The sequence below is a fragment of the Musca autumnalis genome, unplaced genomic scaffold (assembly GCF_047663935.1).
Source record: "Musca autumnalis isolate F117 unplaced genomic scaffold, ASM4766393v1 scaffold_3, whole genome shotgun sequence".
NCBI classification, from domain to species: Eukaryota; Metazoa; Arthropoda; class Insecta; order Diptera; family Muscidae; genus Musca; species Musca autumnalis.
The window spans coordinates 15,531,156-15,556,033 of NW_027411866.1; the positions used below are offsets into that span (position 1 = coordinate 15,531,156).

The following is a 24,878-nucleotide window of genomic DNA, read 5'->3' on the forward strand; positions in this document are numbered from 1 at the left end:
AATAAAATGGACGAAAGATTATGTCACAGATAAAAAAGCATGTAAGCATAAAAATATGGATTCTCAATGAAGATATATGAAAAAGTTTGCGAACGACATTAAAGATAATAAAAATGAGTACATTAGAAAATCGTTTTTGTGAAAGAGTAGAAAGGAAAAAACGCCATGTTGGACGAGGAGTTTAATAGAAAGATAGAAATGATAGAGACCAAGAACCGTAACAGCGGAGAAGATTGAGTAAAAAATGTCATTGTTTGAGAGATAAGTCATTAAAAATCATATTTTCACATTTAATATTTTTTTAGAGGGAGATAGGCCAAGAGTAGGCGTGGGAGCCATTTCCGTGAAGTATTCGTGTCATGTTAGACGTGAATGTTTAATAGGTAAGTGGAGAAATGGGATTTAAATGACAGAGAAATCGAGAGTCAGAGGTATTTTAATACACAGAGAACATTGTTTATGGGGTAATCCATTAGAAAAGTTAACATTATTAATATTATGGAATTATTCAGCATTTTTGTTTTGTTTTCAGAGCAAGAGAAAGAGAGGTCACAAATATTCAGTTGTTGTCATAGAGTATGTGATAAAATTGTAATGATATGGGCGAATGATTGATGATAGGTAAGTATAAAACGAATGTCAAATCATTGAGGTGAGAAGGAGGAAATTTTTCATAGAGAGAATTACAAGAAAAAATATGTGGTGAAAATTATTTTATAGAGATGTGGATATAAAAAAATTTGTCATAGAGAATGTAATGTGAATGTATGAAATGGTAAGTAAAACAAAATGAATATAAAATCGGTTAGACAAGTACAAGTTCGTTTATGAGAGAGTGGTATGCAAGAGAGGATTACAATGATGAATTTAAATAAAAATTTAAATATAATAACAGAAAAAGCATTTTAGATTTTTTTGGAAAAGCCAATTTAGATTACGGAAATTTAAAAAAACGAAAATTGAAAAAAAATTCCAGGCCAATTCGAAAACAATTTACAAGAAAATCAAACACAAATCAAGCCAAAAACAAGGAATATCAAGGAAAACCAACAACAAAGTTAGCAACATATTTTATTGCGGCATACGTAGTGGTACACATTCGTTTACAAGGATATTTTTACACAGACACGAGTTTTATTTTGTACAGGGCCAAGGCAAAAAATTACAAGTTTAAAGGAGATTTGATTTCCAATACAAAATACACACAAACGCACGCAGCACGTTGTACAAAGTAGGTGGTAATTGTTGGTGTTGGATTTTTTTTTTGTTTGGTATCGTTATAAAAAATTTACAGACACATATCAAAAGAAATGAAACGAAAAAAAAGAAAAGACCAAAAAACACACATCGATATATTTGTAATTCAATAAATTCAAACTCTTACTCGAACAATCTGTTGACGATATCCATTTCTTTTTATCCTCCGGATTCAATTGATTTGTGTTCTTGTTGCGTATTGAACGACCCCAACCGGCAGTGATGGTGCCCAGACGGGAAAAGGCCCTCTTCACCATCGGCGAGGAGGGGACGCTTTTCGGTCGTATTGAATCCGAATCGGGCACTGTTAAATAGTTATTACTTTTGGGTTTTTGATTTTGTGGTGAAACCAATGATGGCGCTGGACGCGCAAATATTTCAGCAACTGGTATTTGTGGTGAGCCGAAACCGGTTTGGATGCCATAAAGCATTTCCTAGAAAAATTTAAAATAAATTCAAAACAATTTTTTTTAAACTCACTATCTTTGGACAAATTTAAAGAAACACATTTGAAATCTGTTGATTCTTGCAGCTTCTTGACCAGCGCAATTGTGTCTTTGGACTTACCTGAAACACTCGACTTCTTACACCCAATATGGCCCGTACACCAATAAATCGAGCTTTTTGTTTCGATTGTCCCACCAAAAAGGTAACATCGAACAAGTGAGCATTTTGTAGGCACGATGGTTCAGAATTCAAAAAGACACGTGTAAAATCTTTCGCCAATTGATCATAATCTTCAAATTGATCACGCACTGAATCCAGCAGGGGTGACGAGGGTCTCATGTGGCCTAATGCAAGTGGATAGAAAATATTATTTAAAAAATGGAAAATATTGAATTTTGAAACATGATTTTAGGATCAAAGCATGCACACATTTTTTTTAATTTTAGTATGTATGTACATGGGAGGGAGGTGGTAGAAATATATTGCTAACAGTAATGGGTGAGAGGAAGAACAAGTTGAGGAGTTAAAAAAAACACGTATGTTAGCTAATGAAAGGCAATTCAGCAAGCTTTTCTTTCACATAAAAATATAAATGAACTCAGAATTTCCGTTAAAAATGCAATTCAGCAACGTTTTTGTGAGGGGAAAGAAATTCAGCAAAGATTTTATATGAAAATTCAGCTAACATATTCTATAGAAAAAATCAATTCAGCAACTTTTTTTTAATAGAAAGAGCAAATTCAGCTAACTTTTTTTATGGAAAAGTCAATTCAGCTAACATTTGATATGTAAAAACTTAATTCGGCCTACTTTTTTCAGGGAAAACTCAATTCAGCTAACTTCTTCTATGGAAAACTCAAGTGAGATAACTTCTTCTATGTAAAAGCTCAATTCATCTAACTTTTTCCAGGGAAAAAGTCAATTCGGCTAACTTTTTCTATGAAAAACTCAAATCACGCAACTTTTTCTATGAAAAAACTCAATTGAGCTAACTTTTTCTATGAAAAATGTCAATTCAGCTAAATTGTTCTATGTTCAATTCAGCTAATTTTTTCTATGGTAAAAGTCAATTCAGATATCTTTCTGTATGGAGAAAGTCAATTCAGCTAACTTTTTCTATGGAAAACTGCAATTCAGCTAACTTTTTCTATTGAACAAGTCAATTCAGCTAACTTTTTCTATGGAAAAAGTAAATTAGTCTAACTTTTTCTATAAAAAAAATTAAATTAGGCTAACTTTTTGTATTGAAAAAGTCAATTCAGGTAACTTTTTCTATGTAAAAACTTATTTTAGCTAACTTTTTCTATGGCAAAATTTAACTCAGCTAAGTATTTCAATGAAAAAATTCAATTCAGCTAAATTGTTTGTATGGAAAAACTCAATTCAGCTAATTTTTATATGCAAAAAGTCAATTCAGCTAACTTTTTCTAAGGAAAAAGTAAATTCGGCTAAATTTTTCTAAGGAAAAAGTCAATTCAGCCAATTTTTTCTATGGTAAAAGTCGATTCAGCTAACTTTTTCTATTGAAGAAGTCAATTCAGCTAAATTTTTCTATGGAAAAAGTCAATTCAGCTAATATTTCTATTGAAAAATCAATTCAGGTAACTTTTTCTATGTAATTTACATAATTTAGCTAACTTTTTCTATCGAAAAATTTAAGTCAGCTAAGTTTTTCTATGAAAAATCTCAACTCAGCTAACTTTTCTATGGAAAAAGTCAATTCAGCTAACTTTTTCTATGGAAAAACTTTATTCGGCTGACTATTTCTACAGAAAAAGTAAATTCAGCTAAATTCTCTTACAAGAAAGTCATATCAGCTAATTTTTATACTCTACACCACTATGTGGTAAGGGGTATTATGTGTTAGTGCATTTGTATGTAACATACAAAAGGAAGCGAGATAGACCCATAGTTCCTTCTAGGGATATACATAGAATCACTTTCTGAGTCGATTTATGCATGTCCGTCCGTCCGTCCGTCCGTTCGCAACATACAGGTCGCATTTGTTGACCAATTTCGCTGAAAATTGGGAAATACCATTTTCTTAGCCGTCGGAAGATCAAGTTCGAAGATGGTATATATCGGTCCACGTTTTGGTATAGCCCCCATATAACGGTACCACCCGATTTACGGTATTTTGACGTTTTCAGCTACATTTTGAGACCGATTTAGCTATAACTTGACATTTAGGGTTCTTAAGTATCAATAAACTTATATAACAAAAGTTGTGAACATAGGTCCACGTTTTGGTATAGCCCCCATATAACGGTACCCCCCCAATTTACGGTATTATGACGTCTTTAGCTACATTTTCAGACCGATGTAGCTATAATTTAACATTTAGGGTTCTTAAGTGTCAATAAACTTATATAACGAAAGTTGTGGACATAGGTCCCCGTTTTGGTATAGCCCCCATATAACGGTGCCCCCCGATTTACGGTGTTTTGATGTTTTTAGCTACATTTTCAGACCGATATAGCCATAATTTGACATTTAGGGTTCTTAAGTGTCAATAAACTTATATAACAAACTTTGTGGACATAGGCCCACGTTTTGGTATAGCCCCCATATAACGGTACCCTCCGATTTGCGGTATTTTGACGTTTTTACCTACATTTTCAGACCGATGTAGCTATAATTTGACATTTAGGGTTCTTAAATGTCAATAAACTTATATAACAAAAGTTGTGGACATACGTCCACGTTTCGGTATAGCCCCCATATAACGGTACCCCCGATTTACGGTATTTTGACAGTTTTAGCTACATTTTCAGACCGATTTAGCTATATTTTGACACTTAAGATTCTTAAGTGTCAATAAACTTATATAACAAAACTTGTGGACATAGGTCCACGTTTTGGTATAGCCCCCATATAACGGTACCCTCCGATTTGCGGTATTTTGACGTTTTTAGCTACATTTTCAGACCGATGTAGCTATAATTTAACATTTAGGGTTCTTAAGTGTAAATAAACTTATATAACAAAAGTTGTGGACATAGGTCCCCGTTTTGGTATAGCCCCCATATAAGGGTGCCCCCCGATTTACGGTGTTTTGATGTGTTTAGCTACATTTTCAGACCGATATAGCTATAATTTGACATTTAGGGTTCTTAAGTGTCAATAAACTTATATAACAAAAGTTGTGGACATAGGTCCACGTTTTGGTATAGCCCCCATATAACGGTACCCTCCGATTTGCGGTGTTTTGACGTTTGTAGCTCATTTTCAGACCGATGTAGCTATAATTTGACATTTAAAGTTCTTAAATGTCAATAAACTTATATGACAAAACTTGTGGACATAGGTCCACGTTTTGGTATAGCCCCCATATAACGGTTCATTTAAGTTCATATTTTCGTATAGCCCAGATACCTCCGAACAAGCTGTTAATGACATTTGAAGTTCCCACGTTATGTACCGATTTTCGATATTTTGAAGATTCTAGCTAAAATTTTTAACCGAATTAGGAGTTATTTGACATTAAAGGCTCCCATCAAAAACTGTCAACATAGGCCCATGTTTTATTATAACCCCTATATAACAGTACCTCCCAATTTCTAGCCCACCAAAAATTGTCAACATACATAGTTAGATGTAGGCACCATAAAAAAGGGCCTCTCGAATGAAGCATAAATGTACATAAACATTATCTGACAATTTAACGTACCCACTTAAAGTTGGGGACAAGAATGAAAAGTAATTATTCCATTTTAGTTCAGAATATTTTATGGTGGAGGGTATGAAAAGTTCGGCCCGGCCGAACTTAATGCTTTTTTACTTGTTTCTATTGAAAAACTCAATTCAGCTAACTTTTTCTATTGAAGAAGTCAATTCAGCTAACTTTTTCTATGGAAGAGGTCAATTCAGCTAACTTTTTCTATGGAAGAGGTCAATTCAGCTAACTTTTGCTATGGAAAAACTCAATTCAGCTCACGTTTTCTATGGAAAAGGTCAATTCGGCTAAATTTGTTTATGAAAAAAGTCAATTCATCTAACTTTTTGTATGGAAAAATATAATTAAGCCAATTTTTTTTCTATGGAGAAAGTCAGTTCAGTTAACTTTTTCTATGGAAAAACAATGCAATCAGATAACTTTGACTTTGAAAGAACACAATTCAGTTAACTTTTACTTTGATAGAACTCAATTCAACAATTTTTTTTGTGGAAAATGTCAATTCATTTAACTTTTCTGATTTAAAAAGTCAACTCAGCTAAGTTTTCTTATAGAAAAACTAACTTTTTCTACGAAAAAACTCACTTCAGCTAACTGTTTCTATGATAAAAGTCAATTCAGCTATATTTTTCTGTGGGAAATGTCAATTCAGCTAACTTTTCTGATTTTAAAAGTCAATTCAGCTAAGTTTTCTTATAGAAAAACTAACTATTTCTATGAAAATACTCAATTCAGCTAAATTTTCCATGGAAAAACTCTATTCAGCTAAGTTGTTGTATGGAAAAACTCAATTCAGCTTACTTTTTCTATGGAAAAAGTTTATTCACCTAAATTTGTCTATGAAAAAAGTCAGTTCAGCTAAATTTTTCTATGGAAAAAGTCAATTCAGCTAAATTTTTCTATGGAAAAAGTCAATTCAGCTAACTTGTTCTATGGAAAAAGTCAATTCACCTAACTTTTTCTATGAAAAAATTCAATTCGGCTAACTTTTTCTACTGAAAAAGTCAATTCACGTAGCTTTTTCTTGTAAAAACTTAATTTAGCTAATTTTTTCTATGTAAAAACCTAATTTAGCTAAATTTGTCTATCGAAAAACATAACTCAGCTAAGTTTCTCTATAAAAAATTCAATTCTCCAAACTTTTTCTACGGAAAAACTCAATTCAGCTAACATTTTCTATGGAAAAAATCAATTCAGCTAACATTTTTTATGGAAAAGGTCAATTCAGCTTACTTTTTCTATGGACAAACTCAATTCAGCTAACTTTTTCTATGGAATAACTAAATTCAGCAAACTTTTTCTGTGGAAAAACTCAATTCAGCTAAATTTTTCTATAAAAAGTCAATTCAGCTAACTTTTCTTATTGAAAAAGTCAATTCAGCTAACTTTTTCTATGGAAAAAGTCAATTCAGCTAAATTTTTCTATTAAAAAATCAATTCAGGTAACTTTTTCTATTTAAAAATCAATTCAGGTAACTTTTTCTATGTAATTCAGCTAACTTTTTCTATGGAAGAAGTCAATTCAGCTAACTTTTTCTATGGAAAAGGTCAATTCAGCCAACTTTTTATGGAAAAAGTCAATTCAGCTAACTTTTGCTATGGAAAAAGTCAATTCAGCTAACGTTTTCTATGGAAAAGGTCAATTCGGCTAAATTTGTTTATGAAAAAAGTCAATTCAGCTAACTTTTTTTATGGAAAAATTTAATGAAGCCAATAACTTTTTCTATGGAAGAAAATGCATTCAGCTAACTTTGACTTTGAAAGAACACAATTCAGTTAACTTTTACTTTGATAGAACTCAATTCAGCTAACTTTTTTCTACAGAAAAACTTAATTCATCTAATTTTTTCTATGTTAAAACTCAATTCAGCTTACCTTTTCTATGGAAAAGGTCAATTCAGCTTACTTTTTCTATGGAAAAACTCAATTCAGCTTACTTTTACTATGGAATAACTCAATTCAGCTAACTTTTTTTATGGAAAAAGTCAATTAAGCCAAATTTTTCTATAAAAAGTCAATTCAGCTAACTTTTCTTATTGAAAAAGTCAATTCAGCTAACTTTTTCTATGGAAAATTTCAATTCAGCTAACTTTTTCTATGGAAAAACTCAATTGAGCTAACCTTTTCTACGGAAAAACTTAATTCAGCTAATTTTTTCTATGTAAAAACTCAAGTCAGCAAACTTTTTCTATGCAAAAACTTAATTCAGCTAACTATTTCTGTGGAAAAACTCATTCAGCTTACTTTTTCTATGGAAAAATTCAATTCAGCTAAATTTTTCTATAAGAAGTCAATTCAGCTAACTTTTCTTATTGAAAAAGTCAATTCAGCTAACTTTTTCTATGGAAAAATTTAATTCACCAAACTTTTTCTATGGAAAAACTCAATTCAGCTAACTTTTTCTACAGAAAAACTTAATTCAGCTAGTTTTTTTTTTATGTAAAAACTCAATTCAGCTAACATTTTTTTATTGAAAAAGTCAATTCAGCTAACTTTTTCTATGGAAAATTTTAATTCAGCTAACTTTTTCTATGGAAAAACTCAATTCAGCTAACTTTTTCTGTGAAAAACTTAATTCAGCTAATTTTTTCTATGTAAAAACTCAATTCAGCAAACTTTTTCTATGTAAAAACTCAATTCAGCAAACTTTTTCTGTGGAAAAACTCAATTCAGCTAACATTTTCTATGGAAAAACTCAGGTTAGTCAAACGTTTTTTATAAATAAAGCCATTTCAGCCTACTTTTTCTAGGAACATGTCAATTCAGCTAACATTTTATTAAAGAAATCTGAATTCGTCTAAAATGCTCTTCATAAAATCTCACTTCAGCTAAAACAGTCTACATATTTTAAAACCTATTAACATTTCCCTCTTTATTTTATGTCTTTCAAGTCTTTCATTATGTCTTATTTCCCTAAGGAGTCAACCTTTTCCCACTTAACAACTCCATCAAATGTCCTTTAAAAATATATTTATGCTTTTAATTTAATCGAACGAAGAGGACATAACAAATATCCTTGCTGCCCATTGCCCATGACCATGCCTGCTGGGGGGTGATTTTGTTAAATTACCAAATCAATAGATTCTTGCTTTACCGTTTTACAGCTGTCAACCGGCAGTTGTTCGAACATGCCTTTTAACAAATTCGAAGAAGATAAGAGAAAAGCATAACGGAAACAATACAGACAGGAAAGAAACACACATCTATGATTTCCATTCTTTAGATTGACATTGATAAAACCATCCATTTGGCTACTCGGGGGCATTGATATATGTGGCCAGGGAACAAAGCATCGGGATGGCAATCATTTATTATGCATGAAGATTAACAGCGTAACATTAAGGCGTTGAAAAGGATATCAAAGAACATGCACTTCAACATACACACTCATACACACATATGCAAAGGAGGAGACAGCGAATGGTGGTAGGGAAAAATAAAGTAAAGCTTTTGTGATTTTTTGGGGCCAAATAAAAAAATATGGCTCTTGTGTGTGTGTGTGTTTACAGCACCCCATTATGTTGATGTTGTTGCCACATTAGAAGCTATTAATCACATTGACATGTGATTGGATTGAGTTTTGGCAACAGAATAACGGAGACAGTGAAACCTTTCACTAATGGGCACAAGATGTTTCTTATTTGAGAAATGGAAAAGCTAGTTTAGGAAACCACTTTTAAAGGAAAAACCAAAAACTCAGCTAACTATTTCTATTCAACCTACTTTCTTTCTATAGGAAAAGTGAATTCAGTTAACTTTTTTAATGGAAAAAGGCAATGTAGCTAAATATTACTATAGAAACAGTCAATTAATCGAACGTTTATGAGAGAAAGTGTCAACTCAGCCAACTTTTTCCATGGAAAAAGACAATTCAGCTAACTTTATGTACGTGAAAAGTCCATTCAGGTAAATATTTTTATAGGAAAAGTAAATTAAACGAATTTTTCTATAGAAAAGTCAATTCAGCTAAGTTTTTCTATAGAAAAAGTCATTTCAACCAAGTTTTTCTGTTGAAAAATTCAATTCGGCGGAGTTTTTCTATAGAAAATGTCAATTTAGCCAAGTTTTTCTATGGAAAAAATAAATACTGTCAAGTTTTTCTATTGAAAAGGTCAAGTCAGCTAAGTTTTTCTGTGGAAGAAGTCAATTCAGCTAACATTTTCTATGAAAAAAATCAAATTAGCTAAGGGTTTCTATTGCAAAATTCAATTCAGCGAACTATTTCTATGGAAAACGTCAATTCAGGAAAGTTTTTCTATTGAACAATTCAATTCAGCGAACTTTTTCTATAGAAAAAGTAAATTCAGCTAAGATTTTCTATGGAAAAGGTAATTTTAGCTAAGTTTTTTTATTGAAAATTTCTATTCAGCGAAAGTTTTCTATAAAAAAGTCTATTCAGCTAAGGTTTTCTATAGAAATAGTGAATTCAACTAAGTTTTTCTATTTAAAAAATTAAATTCAGCGATTTTTTCTATAGAAAAAGTCAATTCAGCAAAGTTTTTCTCATGAAAAATTCAATTCAGCGAAGTTTTTCTATAGAAAAGTAATTCAGCTAAGTTTTTCTATTAAAAAATTCAAGTCAGCGAACTTTTTGTATAGAAAAAGTCAATCCACCTAACTTTTTTTATGAAAAAAAATCAATTCATCTAACATTTTCTATAGGAAAACTCAACTCATATAACTTTTTCTATGGAAAACATAAATTTATGGAAGTTTTTCTATAGGAAAAGTCAATTCAGTTAACTTTTTTATAGAAAAAGTCAATTCAGCTAACTTTTTCAATGGGAAAAAATCAATTTAGCTAACGTTTTCTATGGGAAAAGGCTATTCAGCAAAGTTTTTCTATTGAAAAATTCAATTCAGCTATGATTTTCTACAGAAAAAGTCAATTCAGCAAAGTTTCTCTGTAGAAAAATTCTATTTAGCTAAGTTTTACTCTTGAAAAATTCAATTCAGCGAACTTTGTCCATAGAAAAAGTTAATTCAGCTAAGTTTTTCTATGGAAAAAGACAATTCAGCTAACTTTTTGCACGGGAAAAGTCAATTCAGCTAACTTTTTGTACGTGGAAAGTCAATTCAGCAAATATTTCTATGGGAAAAGTCAATTCAACGCATTTTTCTATAGGAAAAGTCAATTCAGCTACGTTTTTCTATAGAAAAAGTCATTTTAGCTAAGTTTTTCGGCTGAAAAATTCAATTCAGCGAAGTTTTTCTATGGAAAAAATATATTCAGCTAAGTTTTTCTATTGAAAAAGTCAACTCAGCGAAATTTTTCTATAGAAAAAGTCAATTCAGCTAACATTTTCTATGGAAAAGTATTAATTTAGCTAAGGTTTTCTATTGAAAAATTGAAATCAGCGGACTTTTTCTATAGAACATTCAATTCAGCTAACTTTTTCTATGGAAAACAAATCACTTCAGCTTACTTTTTATGTGGGAAAAGACTATTCAGCAAAGTTGTTCTATTGAAAAATTCAATTCAGCGATGATTTTCTACAGAAAAAGTCAATTCAGCCAAGTTTCTTTGTAGAAAAATTCTATTTAGCTAAGTTTTTCTCTTAAAAAATCAATTCAGCGAACATTGTCCATAGAAAATGTTAATTCAGCTAAGTTTTTCTATGGAAAAAGACAATTCAGCTAACTTTTTATACGTGGAAAGTCAATTCAGCAAATATTTCTTTGGGAATTCAGCAAATATTTCTATAGAAAAAGTCAATTCCGCTAACATTTTCTATGAAAAAGTATCAATTTAGCTATGGTTTTCTTTTAAAAAATTCAAATCAGTTCTATAGAACATTCAATTCAGCTAACTTTTTCTATGAGAAAATTTAATTCAGCTAAATATTTCCGTGGGAAAATTCACATGGAAAAAAAATAAATTCAGCTATTTTTTACGTGGGAAACGTATTCTAATTATATTGAAATTTTCTATTGAAAATTGAAATAATTCTGTTGAAAAATTCGAAGTTTTTGTATAGAATGGGTGCCACCGTGGTGCAATGGTATGCACGCCCGCCTTGCACGCAGAAGGTCAGGGGTTCGATTCCCAGGCCAGGCAACATCAAACATTTTTCAACGGTGGCAAAATACCCCTCAGTAATGTTGGCGACATTTCCTGAGTATTTCAGCCTTGAAAAACTTCTCACAAGTGGTGTCTTAAGACACGCCGTTCGGACTCGGCGATAAACAGTAGGTCCCATATCATTGAGCTAAATATGAATCGGGGTGCACTCATTGATATGAGAGAAGTCTCCCTTGTCCCGTATGGGATGTTGTGGAACAATGTTTGTTGTATAGAAAAGTTAATTCAGCTAAGTTTTTCTATTTAAAACTTTCAATTCACCGAATTTTTCTATAGAAAAAGTAAATTCAGCTAATTTTTTTATTGAAAAAATCAATTCAGCGAACCTGTTCTATAGAAAAAGGCAATTAAGCTAAGTTTTTCTGTTGAAACGTAAATTCAGCTAAGTTTTTTATTGGAAAAATCAGTTCAGCTAACTTGTTTTATAGAAAGAGGTAACTCTGCTAAGATTTTTTATAGAAAAATTCAATTCAGCTAAGATTTTCTATTGAAAAAATTAATTCAGCGAAGTTATTCTATAGTAAAAGTGATTTCAGCTAAGTTTTTCTGTTGAAAAAACAATTCAGCGAAGTTTTTCTATAGAAAATGTAAATTCAACTAAGATTTTCTATGAAAAAAAAATTCAGCTAAGTTTTTCTATTGAAAAAGTCAATTCAGCTAACATTTTCTGTGGAAAAAGTCAATTCAGCTAACGTTTTCTATGGAAAAATATAAATTTAGCTAAAGTTTTCTATTGAAAAAATCAATTCAGCTAAGTTTTTCTGTGGAAGAAGTGAATTCAGCAAAGTTTTTCTATTCAAAACGTTCAATTCAGCGAATTTTTTATAGAAAAAGTCAATTCAGCTACGTTTTTCTACAGAAAAAGCCATTTCAACTAAGTTTTTCTGTAGAAAAATGCAATTCAGCGAACTTATCTATAGAAAAAGTCAATACAGCTATGTTTTTCTATTGAAAAATTTAATTCAGCCAATAGAAAGAAATCATTTCAGTTAAGGTTTTCTGCAGAAAAGATCATTTTAGCCAAGTTTTTCTATTGAAAAATTCTATTCAGCGAAGGTTTTCTAAAAAAAGTCTATTCTGCTATAGAAAAAGTCAATTCAGCTAAATTTTTCTATTGAAAAATTCAAATCAGCCAACTTTTTCTGTAGAAAAATTCAATTCAGCTACATTTTTCTTTTGAAAAAGTAATTTCAGCTAACTTTTTCTATGGGAAAATCAATTCAGCTAACTTTTTCTATGCGATAATTCAATTCAGCTAAGTATTCCTACGGGAAAATTCAATTCAGCTAACTTTTTCATGAAAAATAAATAAATTCAGCTATTTTCACGTGGGAAACGTCTATTCAGCTAAGTTTTTCTATTGTAATTTACTATTAAAAAACGGAAAAAATCTATTTAAAAATTTCGACGTTTTTCTATAGAAAAAGCTAAGATTTTCTATTTAAAATTTTCAATTCATCAAATTTTTCTATAGAAAAAGTTAATTCAGCTAAGTTTTTCTGTTGAAAATTTTAATTCAGCGACGTTTTTCTATAGCAAAATAAAATTCAGCTAAGTTTTTTATTGAAAAAATCAATTAAGCGAACTTGTTCTAGAGAAAAATTCAATTCAGCTAAGATTTTGTATTGAACAATTAAATTCATCGAATTTTTGCTAGAGAAAATTCCAATTATTTGTTCTATAGAAAAAGTCAATCCAGCTAATTTTTTCTATTGAAAAAGTAAATTCAGTTAATTTTTTTCTCTCGAAAAACCCATTCTGCAAAGATTTTCTACATTAAAACTCCACGCAGCTAAACTTTCTTTAAGAAATTCCCAATTCAGCAAACTTTTCCTGCAGAAAAACTCAATTAAGGTAGACTTAGATGAGGAATATCATCCAGCCAGAGGTTTCACTGTATCTCAAGTCAATTAACGCGAAATGAGATCAATTTCGTACTGACACGACTCACACAACAGATGTTGGAGGAATTGAAAAAAATATATTTGCATGAAACACAAACGAGACGACGAAACACCAAGAAAAACGTGAGAAGAAAAAATCTAAAAAAAACTCCTTAGGCTGGTCAAAAAAAAAAAGAAACATGCCCGTTTTCATGCTTTAATGTCTTAAAGAATGAAATGCTCTAAAGGACCTCGCTGATGATATCACGTAATGATAATGTTTATGGCCACGCTAAAAGGGTGTTAACGATGAATGGCCATAATGTGATTTTAATGGTTATTGGGGGCTCATAACATATTTACAGCTTAAAAGTATGCATTCAAAATTCCAAAATCATTTCAAAAAATCCAATACAAAGGGTTGAAAGAAATCTATGGTTGTTCGTTAGGTGTATGGGCTTAGGGTGGGGGTGGTTGGGGGTTTCAACTACAATATAATTACTGACAGATTAACACTTTATCTGTCAGTTTTTTTTTCTATTTTGTTTTCTTTTTCTCTCTCCACTCCCATATACTACATACTATGTTTAACAGACAGTTGCACACAGCACACTTCAACGTCCAACGATGACGAGAGAGGTGTGATTTGTGGCTCATTTGTGGTATTGGCTAAAACTCTTGCATGCAACATTTTCTTATATTCTTCCTCACCAATTGGCCGCCACGAGCCCCGCCGATAGGGTTTGGGTATTTGTCCCGTCTCAGCATGATTAGATAAATTCATTACCAAATCCTCTAACATTTGAGAGCGTGTACGCTCTTGCATGCGTGCGAATTTCGGTGCTGAATATGAGGCACGTTCACCATTAACGATTTTCGTTAAGAGCCATTCTCTGCGAAAAAAAAGGGGGAAAAGAAAGAGAAAAAAGAGAATTAGAGATTAAAATTAAATTCAGTATATTTTTTTTATTGCAAATGTCAATTCAGTACGCCTTTTCCATTGAAAAGGTCTATTTAGAAAACTTTTTCTATAGAAAAGGAAATTCAGCAAACTGTTTCTATAGAAAAAGTCAATTCAACTAACTTTTTCAATGGATAAAGTCAATTCAGCTAACTTTTTATATGGAATATGCCCATTCAGCAAACTTTATCTATAGAAAAAGTCAATTCAGCAAACTTTTTCTATAGAAAAAATCTATTCAGCAAATTTTTTATATTGAAAAGTCAATTCAGCCAACTTTTTCTATTGAAAAAGTCATCACATCAAACTTTTTCCTTTGAAAAGGTCAATTCAGCAAACTTTTTCTATAGAAAAAGTCAATTCAGCAAACTTTTTCTATAGAAAAAGTCAATTCAGCAAACTTTTTCTATAGAAAAAGTCAATTCAGCAAACTTTTTCTATAAAAAATCAATTCAGCAAACATTTTCCATAGAAAAAGTCAATTCAGCAAACTTTTTCTAAGGAAAAAGTCAGTTCAGCTAAATATTTCTATAGGAAAAGTGTATTCAGCTAACTGTTTCTATGAAAAAAAATCAAATCAGCCAACTTTTCCTTAGAAGAACACAATTCAGCAAACTTTTTCCATAGAAAAGGTCAATTTAGAAAACTTTTTCTATAGAAAAGGCAATTCAGCTAATTTTTTCTAAGGAAACAATCACTTCAGCGACCTTTTTCTATAGAAAAAGTCAATTCAGCTAAAGTCAATTCAGCAAAAAATCAATTTAGCTAAGTTTTCTATAGAAAAATAAATTTAGCTAACTTTTTCTATAGAAAAAGCAAATTCAACAAACTGTTTCTATAGAAAAGATCAATTCAGCGAACTTGTTTTGAAGAGAAAGTTAATTCAGAAATATTTTCTATAGAAAATGTGAATTCAGCAAACTTTTTCTACATAAAAATTTATTCAGCAAACTTTTTCTATGTAAAAAATTTATCCAGCTAACTTTTTCTATAGAAAAAGCCAATTCAGCAAAGTTTTTATATAGAAAAAAATCAATTCAACTTTTTCCATAGAAAAGGTCAATTTAGAAAACTTTTTCTATAGAAAAGGCAATTCAGCTAATTTTTTCTAAGGAAACAATCACTTCAGCGACCTTTTTCTATAGAAAAAGTCAATTCAGCTAAAGTCAATTCAGCAAAAAATCAATTCAGCTAAGTTTTTCTATAGAAAAATAAATTTAGCTAACTTTTTCTATAGAAAAAGCAAATTCAACAAACTGTTTCTACAGAAAAGATCAATTCAGCGAACTTGTTTTGAAGAGAAAGTTAATTCAGAAATATTTTCTATAGAAAATGTGAATTCAGCAAACTTTTTCTATATAAAAATTTATTCAGCAAACTTTTTCTATTTAAACAATTTATCCAGCTAACTTTTTCTATAGAAAAAGCCAATTCAGCAAAGTTTTTATATAGAAAAAAATCAATTCATCTAGGTTTTCTATAGAAAAAATCAATTCAGCTAACTTTTTCAATGGAAAAATTCAATTCAGACAACTTTTTTTATAAAAAAGTCAATTTAGCAGCATTTCTTTAAAGAAAGAGAAACTTCCGCAAACTTTTCTATAGAAAAATTCAATTCAGCGAACTTTTTTCATAGAAAAAGTAAATTCTGCAAACTGTTTCTATTGAAAAATTCAAATCAGGTAAATCTTCTATGAAGAAGTTAATTCAGCGAACTTTTTCTATAGAAAAGTCAATTCAGCGAACTTTTTCTATAGAAAAGGTCAATTCAGCTAAGTGTTTCTATAGAAAAAATTAATTCAGATAAGTTTTTCTACAAAGAAATAAATTCAGCCAAGTTTTTCTATAGAAAAAGTCAATTCAGTAAACTTTTTCTATAGAAAACGTCAATTCAGCTCAGTCTTTCTATAGAATAAATCAATTCAGCTGACGTTTTCTATAGAAAAAGTCAATTCAGCAAACGTTTTCTATAGAAAAATTCAATTCAGCTGACGTTTTCTGTAGAAAAATTCAATTCAGCTAACGGTTTCTATAGACAAATTCAATTCAGCTGACCTTTTCTATAGAAAATGTCAATTAAGCGAACTTTTTATATAGAAAAGTCAATTCAGCAAGTGTTTCGATAAAAGAATTCAATTCAGCTAACTTTTTCCAAAGAAAAAGTCAATTCAGCTAAGTTCTTCTGCAGAAAAAATGAATTTAGCTAAGTTTTTCTATAGAAAACCTTAAATTCAGCTTAGTTTTTATATAGAAAAAGTCAAATAAGGAACTTTTTCTATAGAAAAAATCAATTCAGGGAACTTTTTCAATAGCAAAGGTCAACTCAGCTTAGTTTTCCTATAGAAAAAAATCAATTCAGCTAAGGTTTTTTACAGAAAAAGTCAATTCAGATAATTTTTCCATAGAAAAAATCAATTCAGCTAAGGCTTTCTACAAAAAAATGAATTCAGCTAAGTTTTTCTATATAAAAAGTCAATTCAGGCAACTTTTTCTATAGAAAAGGTCAATTCAGCTCAGTCTTTCTATAGAAAAAATCAATTCAGCTTATATTTTCTATAGAAATAGTCAATTCAGCAAACGTTTTCTATAGAAAAATTCAATTCAGCTATCGGTTTCTGTAGGAAAATTCAATTCAGCTGACGTTTTCTATAGGAAAATTCAATTCAGCTGCCCATTTCTATAGAAGAAGGCAATTCTGCAAACTTCTTCTGTGGAAAAAATTAGCTGAATTAATTTTTTTCTTAAGAAAAAGTTAGCTGAATTGACTTTTTCCATGCGAAAAATTGGCTGAATTGAGTTTTTCCATATAAAATGTAAGTTGAATTGAATTGAAATTAGCTGAATTGACTTTTTCTTAAGAAAAGGTTAGCTGAATAGATTTTTTCCATGCGAAAAATTGGCTGAATTGAGTTTTTCCATATAAAAATAAGCTTAACTGACTTTGTCCATAAGAAAAATTTGCTGAATTGATTTTGTCCATAAGAAAAGTTTGCTGAATTGTCTTCTTCTATTAGAAGAGTTTGCTGAATGGCCTTTTTCGATGAAAAAGTTTGCTGAATTCTCTTTTTCTATAGACAAAGTTTATTGAATTGATTTTTTCCATATAAATAGTTAGCTGAATTGACTTTTTTATTTAAGAAAGTTTGCTGAATTGTCTTTTTGAATAGAAAACATTAGCAGAATTGACTTTTTGTACAGAAAAAGTTTGCTGAATTGACTTTTTCCATATAAAAAGTTAGCTGCGTTGATTTAGTCCATAGAAAAATATTGCTGGATTGACTTTCGCTGTAGCAAAAGTTAGTTGAATTGATTTTTTCCATATAAGGAGTGAGCTGAATTGACTTTTCCATATCATAAGTTTGCTGAATTGCGTTTATTGATAGAAAAAGTTTGCTGAATTGACTTTTTCTGCATAAAGAGCTAGCTGAATAGACTTTTTCAGTAAAAAAGTTGGCTGAATTGGCCTTTTTCAAATAAAAAGTTAGCTGAATTGACTTTTTCCATAGAAAATGTTAGCTGAATTGATTTTTCCAATAGAAAAAGTTTGCTGAATTGACCTTTTCTATTGAAAAAGTTAGCTGAATTGAATTTCGTAGAAAAATATGGCTGGACTGGCATTCGCTGTAGCAAAAGTTAGCTAAATTGATTTTTTTCTATATAAGGAGTTAGCTGAATTGACTTTTCCATATGAGAAGTTTGTTGAATTGCGTTTATTGATGGAAAAAATTTGCGGAATTGACTTTTTTCTACAGAATTGACATTTTCTGTAAAAAAAGTTGGCTGAATTGACTTTTTCCAAATCAAAAAATAGCTGAATTGACCTTTTCTATTGAAAAAGTTAGCTGAATTGAATTTCATAGAAAAATATTGCTGGATTGACTTTCGCTGTAGCAAAAATTAGCTGAATTGATTTTTTTTTTCATAGAAACAGTTAGCTGAATACACTTTTTCTATGGAAGTATTTAGCTGAACTGACTTTTTCTTTAGAAAAAGTTTGCTGAATTGATTTTTCTATGAAAAAAGTTTGCTGAATTGACTTTTTCTATAGAAAAAGTTGGCTGAATTGACTTTTTTCCATAGAAAACGTTAGCTGAATTGATTTTTCCCATAGAAAAAGTTTGCTGAATTGACCTTTTCTATTGAAGAAGTTAGCTGAATTAAATTTTTCTATAGAAAAGTTTAGCTGAATTTACTTTTTTCATATAAAAATTTGCTGAATGCTGTATTGGACCCATATTCCGCTTCCGTTCACTCACCTGCACATTGGTCCTTTTTCAAATACAGATTGTTCCCACAAATATGGCTTATAGGCACCAACTTCATCACGAGTCACCACCGAAACTTCATAACGGGTAGGTTTATGTTTTATTCTTGCGGAGACTCGTACCTTTAAGGGACAAAAGAAAAAATAAATAAATTGGGTTCCCTAGAGAATCTCAAGTTGCTATGCCTTTAGTTACTCACCAATATAAATGTATGCAAAAAATGACTTTTTATACAGGCCGGACTAAAGCGGGTATTATCTGCTTCCAAGAATACCACACAAACAATATCATTGCCTATGTGGCGTTTTCGTTGCAGTTTTTGAGGATCATGTTTTTCATAAGGCAATAGTGTAGAGACATGAAACATTATCTCTATATTACGCCAATTTGTATATACAGAATACAGTCCTGGGAAGGGAGAGAACGGAGAAAGGTGTCTTTTGGAACTGATAACATGGAAAAGATGTCACATTACTTACCTGTTAAATCATGTACTGTATCAAGGCCACCTTTATATTTGTCGAAACCCTTCAGGCGCACACGATCACCTAATAGGGTTAGGAATTCATCAAAGAGCAGGGAATTTTCATTATTGTCTAGAATTTGTTCTTCCGTGTATTGATCCTCCTTAACATAGATAACACCGACCTTCAATTCGGATTTGATAAATACCTGGCAGTTGGGAGGGGAAGTTTGAGAAATTTATACTCCAATTTCTTTTTAAGGGGCCACTTACTTGATCCAATTTCAGCAATTCATCAGGTGTGTCGGGCAATTGACCCAGTGTCAGGGGAGGATTCAGATTCACTTCTTTGCCCAAAGATCTAACCACTTCTTCGCGGTTATATCTGCAAGAAAAATGTACAAATTCAAGAGGAGACCTTTCAGGGGGAACTTATCTTTCAACATACCTATCAGCAAATACACAAGAGGCAGGTATCAGACCATGTACAGTATAGGAGCCAGCCCTTACCAGGATGCGAAACTGATCCCTGCCATTTAGAGTCTCTTGTTTGATGGACAATATCACCGGACCCAAATCTTCATCACTGGTAAAATAATTCCAATGTTCGTGGCCAAAGAAATATTTCTCATAAGTTTCCTGTTCCACAGAGATGAGTTCGAAGGCGCCATTTTGTTCCCATTGTTCCTCGATGGTTGTCTTTTTCCTAGGACTTAAACATTCGCATCAAAATGCAAAAACAGGGAACGGCATAAACCAAATCAAAGCGTAAACAGGGATGGAAGATGGACGGACGGATGGTGGATTGTGTGAATGGATGTTTGGTTGATTGAATGAATTCATATGCAAGAATGAAAGAAATTTGTGGGGGAGGGAGATGGACATAAGTACGTAATTTTTTTTCTTTATGAAAAACTCAAGAACTAAACTGCTGGTGCACGATTGAAAACAAAGAGTGGATAACAAAATAAAAGTGGAAACCGAAAATATTGTACTTCTTAATATACCTTGGTGTTGCCTCCGAGTCCTCATCATCTTCATACAGATCACTGCATTCACGTTCCAAATAGGCATCACTAGTATTACCGCCACGCACGTCTTCATGTTCTGAATCACTTTCATCCCATATCGTGTGATTGGTGGGCATTGAGATCTTTTGGCGGGAACATTCAATCCAATAACCAGGTGTTGGCATTAAATTGTGAGGATATTCTTCGCAGAATTCATCTGGAAAGGAAGGAAGAGAGAGGATTAATACCATTAACGTGGATTTTTTAAAGAATTTTTCTCAAGCATTAACTGCCACATAAACGGTGATTTTTAAAAAAAATTTGTCAAGCAAATTCTGCCGCATAAACGTGGATTTTTTTAAAGAATTTTTCTCAAGAATTAACTGCCACATAAATGTGGATTTTTAAAGAGTTTTTTCAAGCAAAATCCGCCCCATAAGAAGTTTTCTCAAGCAAAATCTGCCTCATAAAGGATTTTTTTTAAGAATTTTTCTCAAGCATTAACTGCCACATAAACGTGGATTTTTTAAAGAATTTTTCTCAAGCATTAACTGCCACATAAACGTGGATTTTTTAAAGAATTTTTCTCAACCATTAACTGCCACATAAACGTCGATCTTTTAAAGAATTTTTCTCAACCATTAACTGCCACATAAACGTGGATTTTTTAAAGAATTTTTCTCAACCATTAACTGCCACATAAACGTGGATTTTTTAAAGAATTTTTCTCAACCATTAACAGCCACATAAACGTGGATTTTTTAAAGAATTTTTCTCAACCATTAACTGCCACATAAACGTGGATTTTTTAAAGAATTTTTCTCAACCATTAACTGCCACATAAACGTGGATTTTTTAAAGAATTTTTCTCAACCATTAACTGCCACATAAACGTGGATTTTTTAAAGAATTTTTCTCAACCATTAACTGCCACATAAACGTGGATTTTTTAAAGAATTTTTCTCAAGCATTAACTGCCACATAAACGTATATTTTTAAAGAATTTTTCTCAAACATTAACTGCCACCAAAACGTGGATTTTTTTAAGAATTTTTCTCAAGCATTAACTGCGACATAAACGTGGATTTTTTAAAGAATTTTTCTCAAGCATTAACTGCCACATAAACGTGGATTTTTTAACGAATTTTTCTCATGCATTAACTACCACAGAGACGTGGATTTTTTAAAAAAATTTTCTCAATTATTAGCTGCCACATAAACGTGGATTTTTTTAAAGAATTTTTCTCAAGCATTAACTGCCACATAAACGTGGATTTTTTAAAGAGCTTTTCTCAAGCATTAACTGCCACATAAACGTGGATTTTTTAAAGAATTTTTCTCAAGCATTAACTGCCACATAAACGTGGATTTTTTAAAGAATTTTTCTCAAGCATTAACTGCCACATAAACGTGGATTTTTTAAAGAATTTTTCTCAAGCATTAACTGCCACATAAACGTGGATTTTTTAAAGAATTTTTCTCAAGCATTAACTGCTACATAAACGTGGATTTTTTAAAGAATTTTTCTCAAGCATTAACTGCCACATAAACGTGGATTTTTTAAAGAATTTTTCTCAAGCATTAACTGCTACATAAACGTGGATTTTTTAAAGAATTTTTCTCAAGCATTAACTGCCACATAAACGTGGATTTTTTAAAGAATTTTTCTCAAGCATTAACTGTCACATAAACGTGGATTTTGTATTTTTCTGTTATTTTTTGTTTTTCTGTTACCTCAATAGCTTTCCAAAAGTGTTTCAAGATTTAAAATCGAAGCAATATAGCCAGAGTTATAAGGATTTTTAAATTGATACCTTGGTGCGTATGATTGTTATTAATTACTGGGTTGTTTCTCAAAATCCATTGTAACTTCTAGACTAGCAAACCGATTTTCAAAAACAAAATAATATTAGAAAGCTAAGAGATCAGACAATAATTTAGAAAATGCAAAATTTTCGTAACGCTCATTGAACTATGAAATATAAGACCAAACATTCATCCATCGTCCAGATTAAAAAGTATTTATAATAAAAAAATGATTTTGACGAATGTCTCTGGGTGAGCTCTTGGATTATTTAGTATTCTTTAAGTAGAGGTATTCGTGGAAAAGTGGATTTGTTAAAGATTTTTTTGTTCAAGGAAGGCCTGCCCTTTGTTCCTCTAGCAAAAACCTCGAACCTCTATTAATTATCCACCATCAGTTGGTCAATAGGTAAAATTATTTTACTGAAATTTCTATTAAAATTGACATTCGCAAATGTCCAATTAAGCATTAAATAATTTAACAGCAATGATTAAAACATGCCAATTCCAAATGTCTGCTCCATTCGACATCTTGTAAATTTTGCACTAGCAATTACTCAAAAAGTTCAAATTAATTTTCCTCGTCTTAACTGATGGCAGTTGTGTATGAAATTGCCAGCCTTTAACCGGCTAAAAGGAGAGTAACAACGGTGTCAGTTCATTAAGAACTCACAAGACATTGCCGTTGCTGTTTTCGTTTGTTTTGGCCTGTAAAGTAATTGCTGGAAAAACTGTTCCATTTGTATTATAGAGCAAGTAACTCACTGACTGAAAATGTTCAAACTAATTAAGCTTATATTGCTACTCTTTAATGTAAATTGACTTCCGTTTCCGCTGTTAAAGTTATTGGTATGATGATAAGAAGGCATACGTTCATACCCATATGCTTATTCGTGTTCGCTAACAACCAGGGAAAGTTGTTTGAGTTTCTTTTTGTTGTTATTGGTATTACAAGTTTTTTTTGGTTGGGAAACAACATGTGTTTTTAAGTCGTCATAACTTTATATTGTGTTTTTTTGTGGATATGAACTTATTTTGTGGGGTTTTATGAGGAAACTTGGATTTTATTATATTTGACATTGGCAAATGTTAAGAAAAATTTCTAAAGGACCATAAAAGTCGATTGAGAGAGGAAGATACACAATAAGCGGGGTTTGAAACATAGATATTTTGTAGGACTAGCGGAACTATAAAATGGAATGGAGTCTAGAACTAAGTCGAGATCTTTAAATTTTAATATATTTAATTTTTTTTTTTTAAATATAGATTTTTTCAATAAATGTTTTTTAATAAAAATCAATTAAAACAATATTTTATTTTTCATTTCTTTGTTACCCCAGCAGGTTTCCAAAAATGATTTAAGATTTAAAATCGAAACAATACTGCCTGAGTTAGAGGGATTTTTAATTTGATACCATGGGTGCGTATGACTGTTATTAATTATTGGGTTGTTTCACAAAAATCCCTGTAACTTCTAGATTAGCAATTCGATTTTCTTAAACAAAATAGTATTAAAAAGCTTAGAAACTCGGCTACGTCCTACAAAATAAAGCATTTTCGTAATAAGCCTTGCAGTATGAATATTAAGAGCAAACATTGGTAAATCGCTCAAAATGTTAACACTATATGTATTTAATAAATATATTATAAAATTAAAATTAAACTTGATTTTTTAGTATTCTTTCAAAAGGTATATTCTATATTTTATTACTTTTTCCAGATATTTTTTAAGATTTTTTCTCAAACAACAGCTGCTTTATGGACGTTTTTAAAGATTTGTACCAAGCAACATTTCCCATATAAATTTTAGCCTATCAGCAACATAAGCCCAGTACACGTGGATTTTTTTTTAAAGAAATTTCAAGCATAGTCGACCTCATAATCGTGACGTTTTAAAGAATTTTTCTGAAGCAACATCAGTCTCATAAGCCCTATAAACGTGGATTTTTAAAGAATTTTTCTCAAACATAGTCAGCCTCATAATCGTGACGTTTTAAAGAATTTTTCTGAAGCAACATCAGTCTCATAGACGTGGATTTTTAAAGAATTTTTCCCAATCATCGTCAGCACCATAAACGTGTACTTTTGAATGAATTTTTCTCGGACAACGTCTGTGAGGAAACATCTGTGCTATTTGAGTTGATTTTTTTAAAGAATTTTCCAAAGGCAACGTCTAATCTAAAACATTAAAGAGCAAAAAAGTGTTTTTATTTAAATTAGAAATGGTGTCGTATAAGTATTGACAGTATGTATTCGCACCGATTTCGCAAAACGGAATAGACATAATTATTTCATTGCATACTTTTAGGTAAATATTTAAAAACCATATTGTATATTTATTTTATATTTCATTTGTTACAATAACCACACAATTAATAGAAAATTTCGTATATAAACACACGTCTGGCACTTTTTTGTCGTTGTTGGTTTGCTCTACAAACAAAAAATAATATTTATAAATTTTAATTAAACGTGACATGTGGCATTGTCGAAGCATTTAACCAAAAGCCAACTGCTTAATATTGCCTCATGTATACACAATGTGTAAAGGGGGTCATAAAAATGTAAAACCACACACACACACAACCGCAAATAGAGGCATTAATTAATCGCTGCTGCAACGAGAAGCAAATGTTTGTTGCACACCGCAACAAACAAAATAGTCTATTAAAAATAAGGCTGGCAGAATTGTTGGATGTTGGAAACAAAAGAAAAATATTATAATTGGAAAAAATCAAATTGGGGTCTAAAAGTTCACTATAACATTTTGGTGGATTTTTTAAAGAATTTTTCTCAAGTTACATCAGTTCTATTAACGTGGATTTTTTAAGAATTTTTCTCAAGCATTGTCTGCCACATAAACGTGGATTTTCTAAAGAATTTTTCTCAAGCATTAACAGCCACATAAACGTGAATTTTTTAAAGAATTTTTCTCAAGCATTAACTGCCACATAAACGTGGATTTTTAAAGATTTTTTTCAAGCAAAATCTGCCCTTTTTTAAAGAATTTTTCTCAAGCATTAACTGCCAC

General features: G+C 31.0%; 1 protein-coding gene across 1 annotated transcript in view; it reads right to left on the reverse strand.

The window, feature by feature from the left end:
* rsh (Rap GTPase activating protein radish) overlaps nucleotides 1-24,878 on the reverse strand; it is a 244,697-nt gene that overhangs the window by 11,684 nt on the left and 208,135 nt on the right. Inside the window, exons 9-17 of the mRNA XM_073973491.1 lie at nucleotides 20,042-20,261; nucleotides 19,483-19,740; nucleotides 19,308-19,419; nucleotides 19,051-19,243; nucleotides 18,771-18,979; nucleotides 18,563-18,693; nucleotides 14,057-14,238; nucleotides 1,825-2,048; nucleotides 1,385-1,691 (exon numbers count right to left, since the gene is read on the reverse strand). Coding sequence (XP_073829592.1) covers nucleotides 1,385-1,691; nucleotides 1,825-2,048; nucleotides 14,057-14,238; nucleotides 18,563-18,693; nucleotides 18,771-18,979; nucleotides 19,051-19,243; nucleotides 19,308-19,419; nucleotides 19,483-19,740; nucleotides 20,042-20,261 — 1,836 coding nt within the window. The remainder of the gene's footprint in view (nucleotides 1-1,384; nucleotides 1,692-1,824; nucleotides 2,049-14,056; nucleotides 14,239-18,562; nucleotides 18,694-18,770; nucleotides 18,980-19,050; nucleotides 19,244-19,307; nucleotides 19,420-19,482; nucleotides 19,741-20,041; nucleotides 20,262-24,878) is intronic.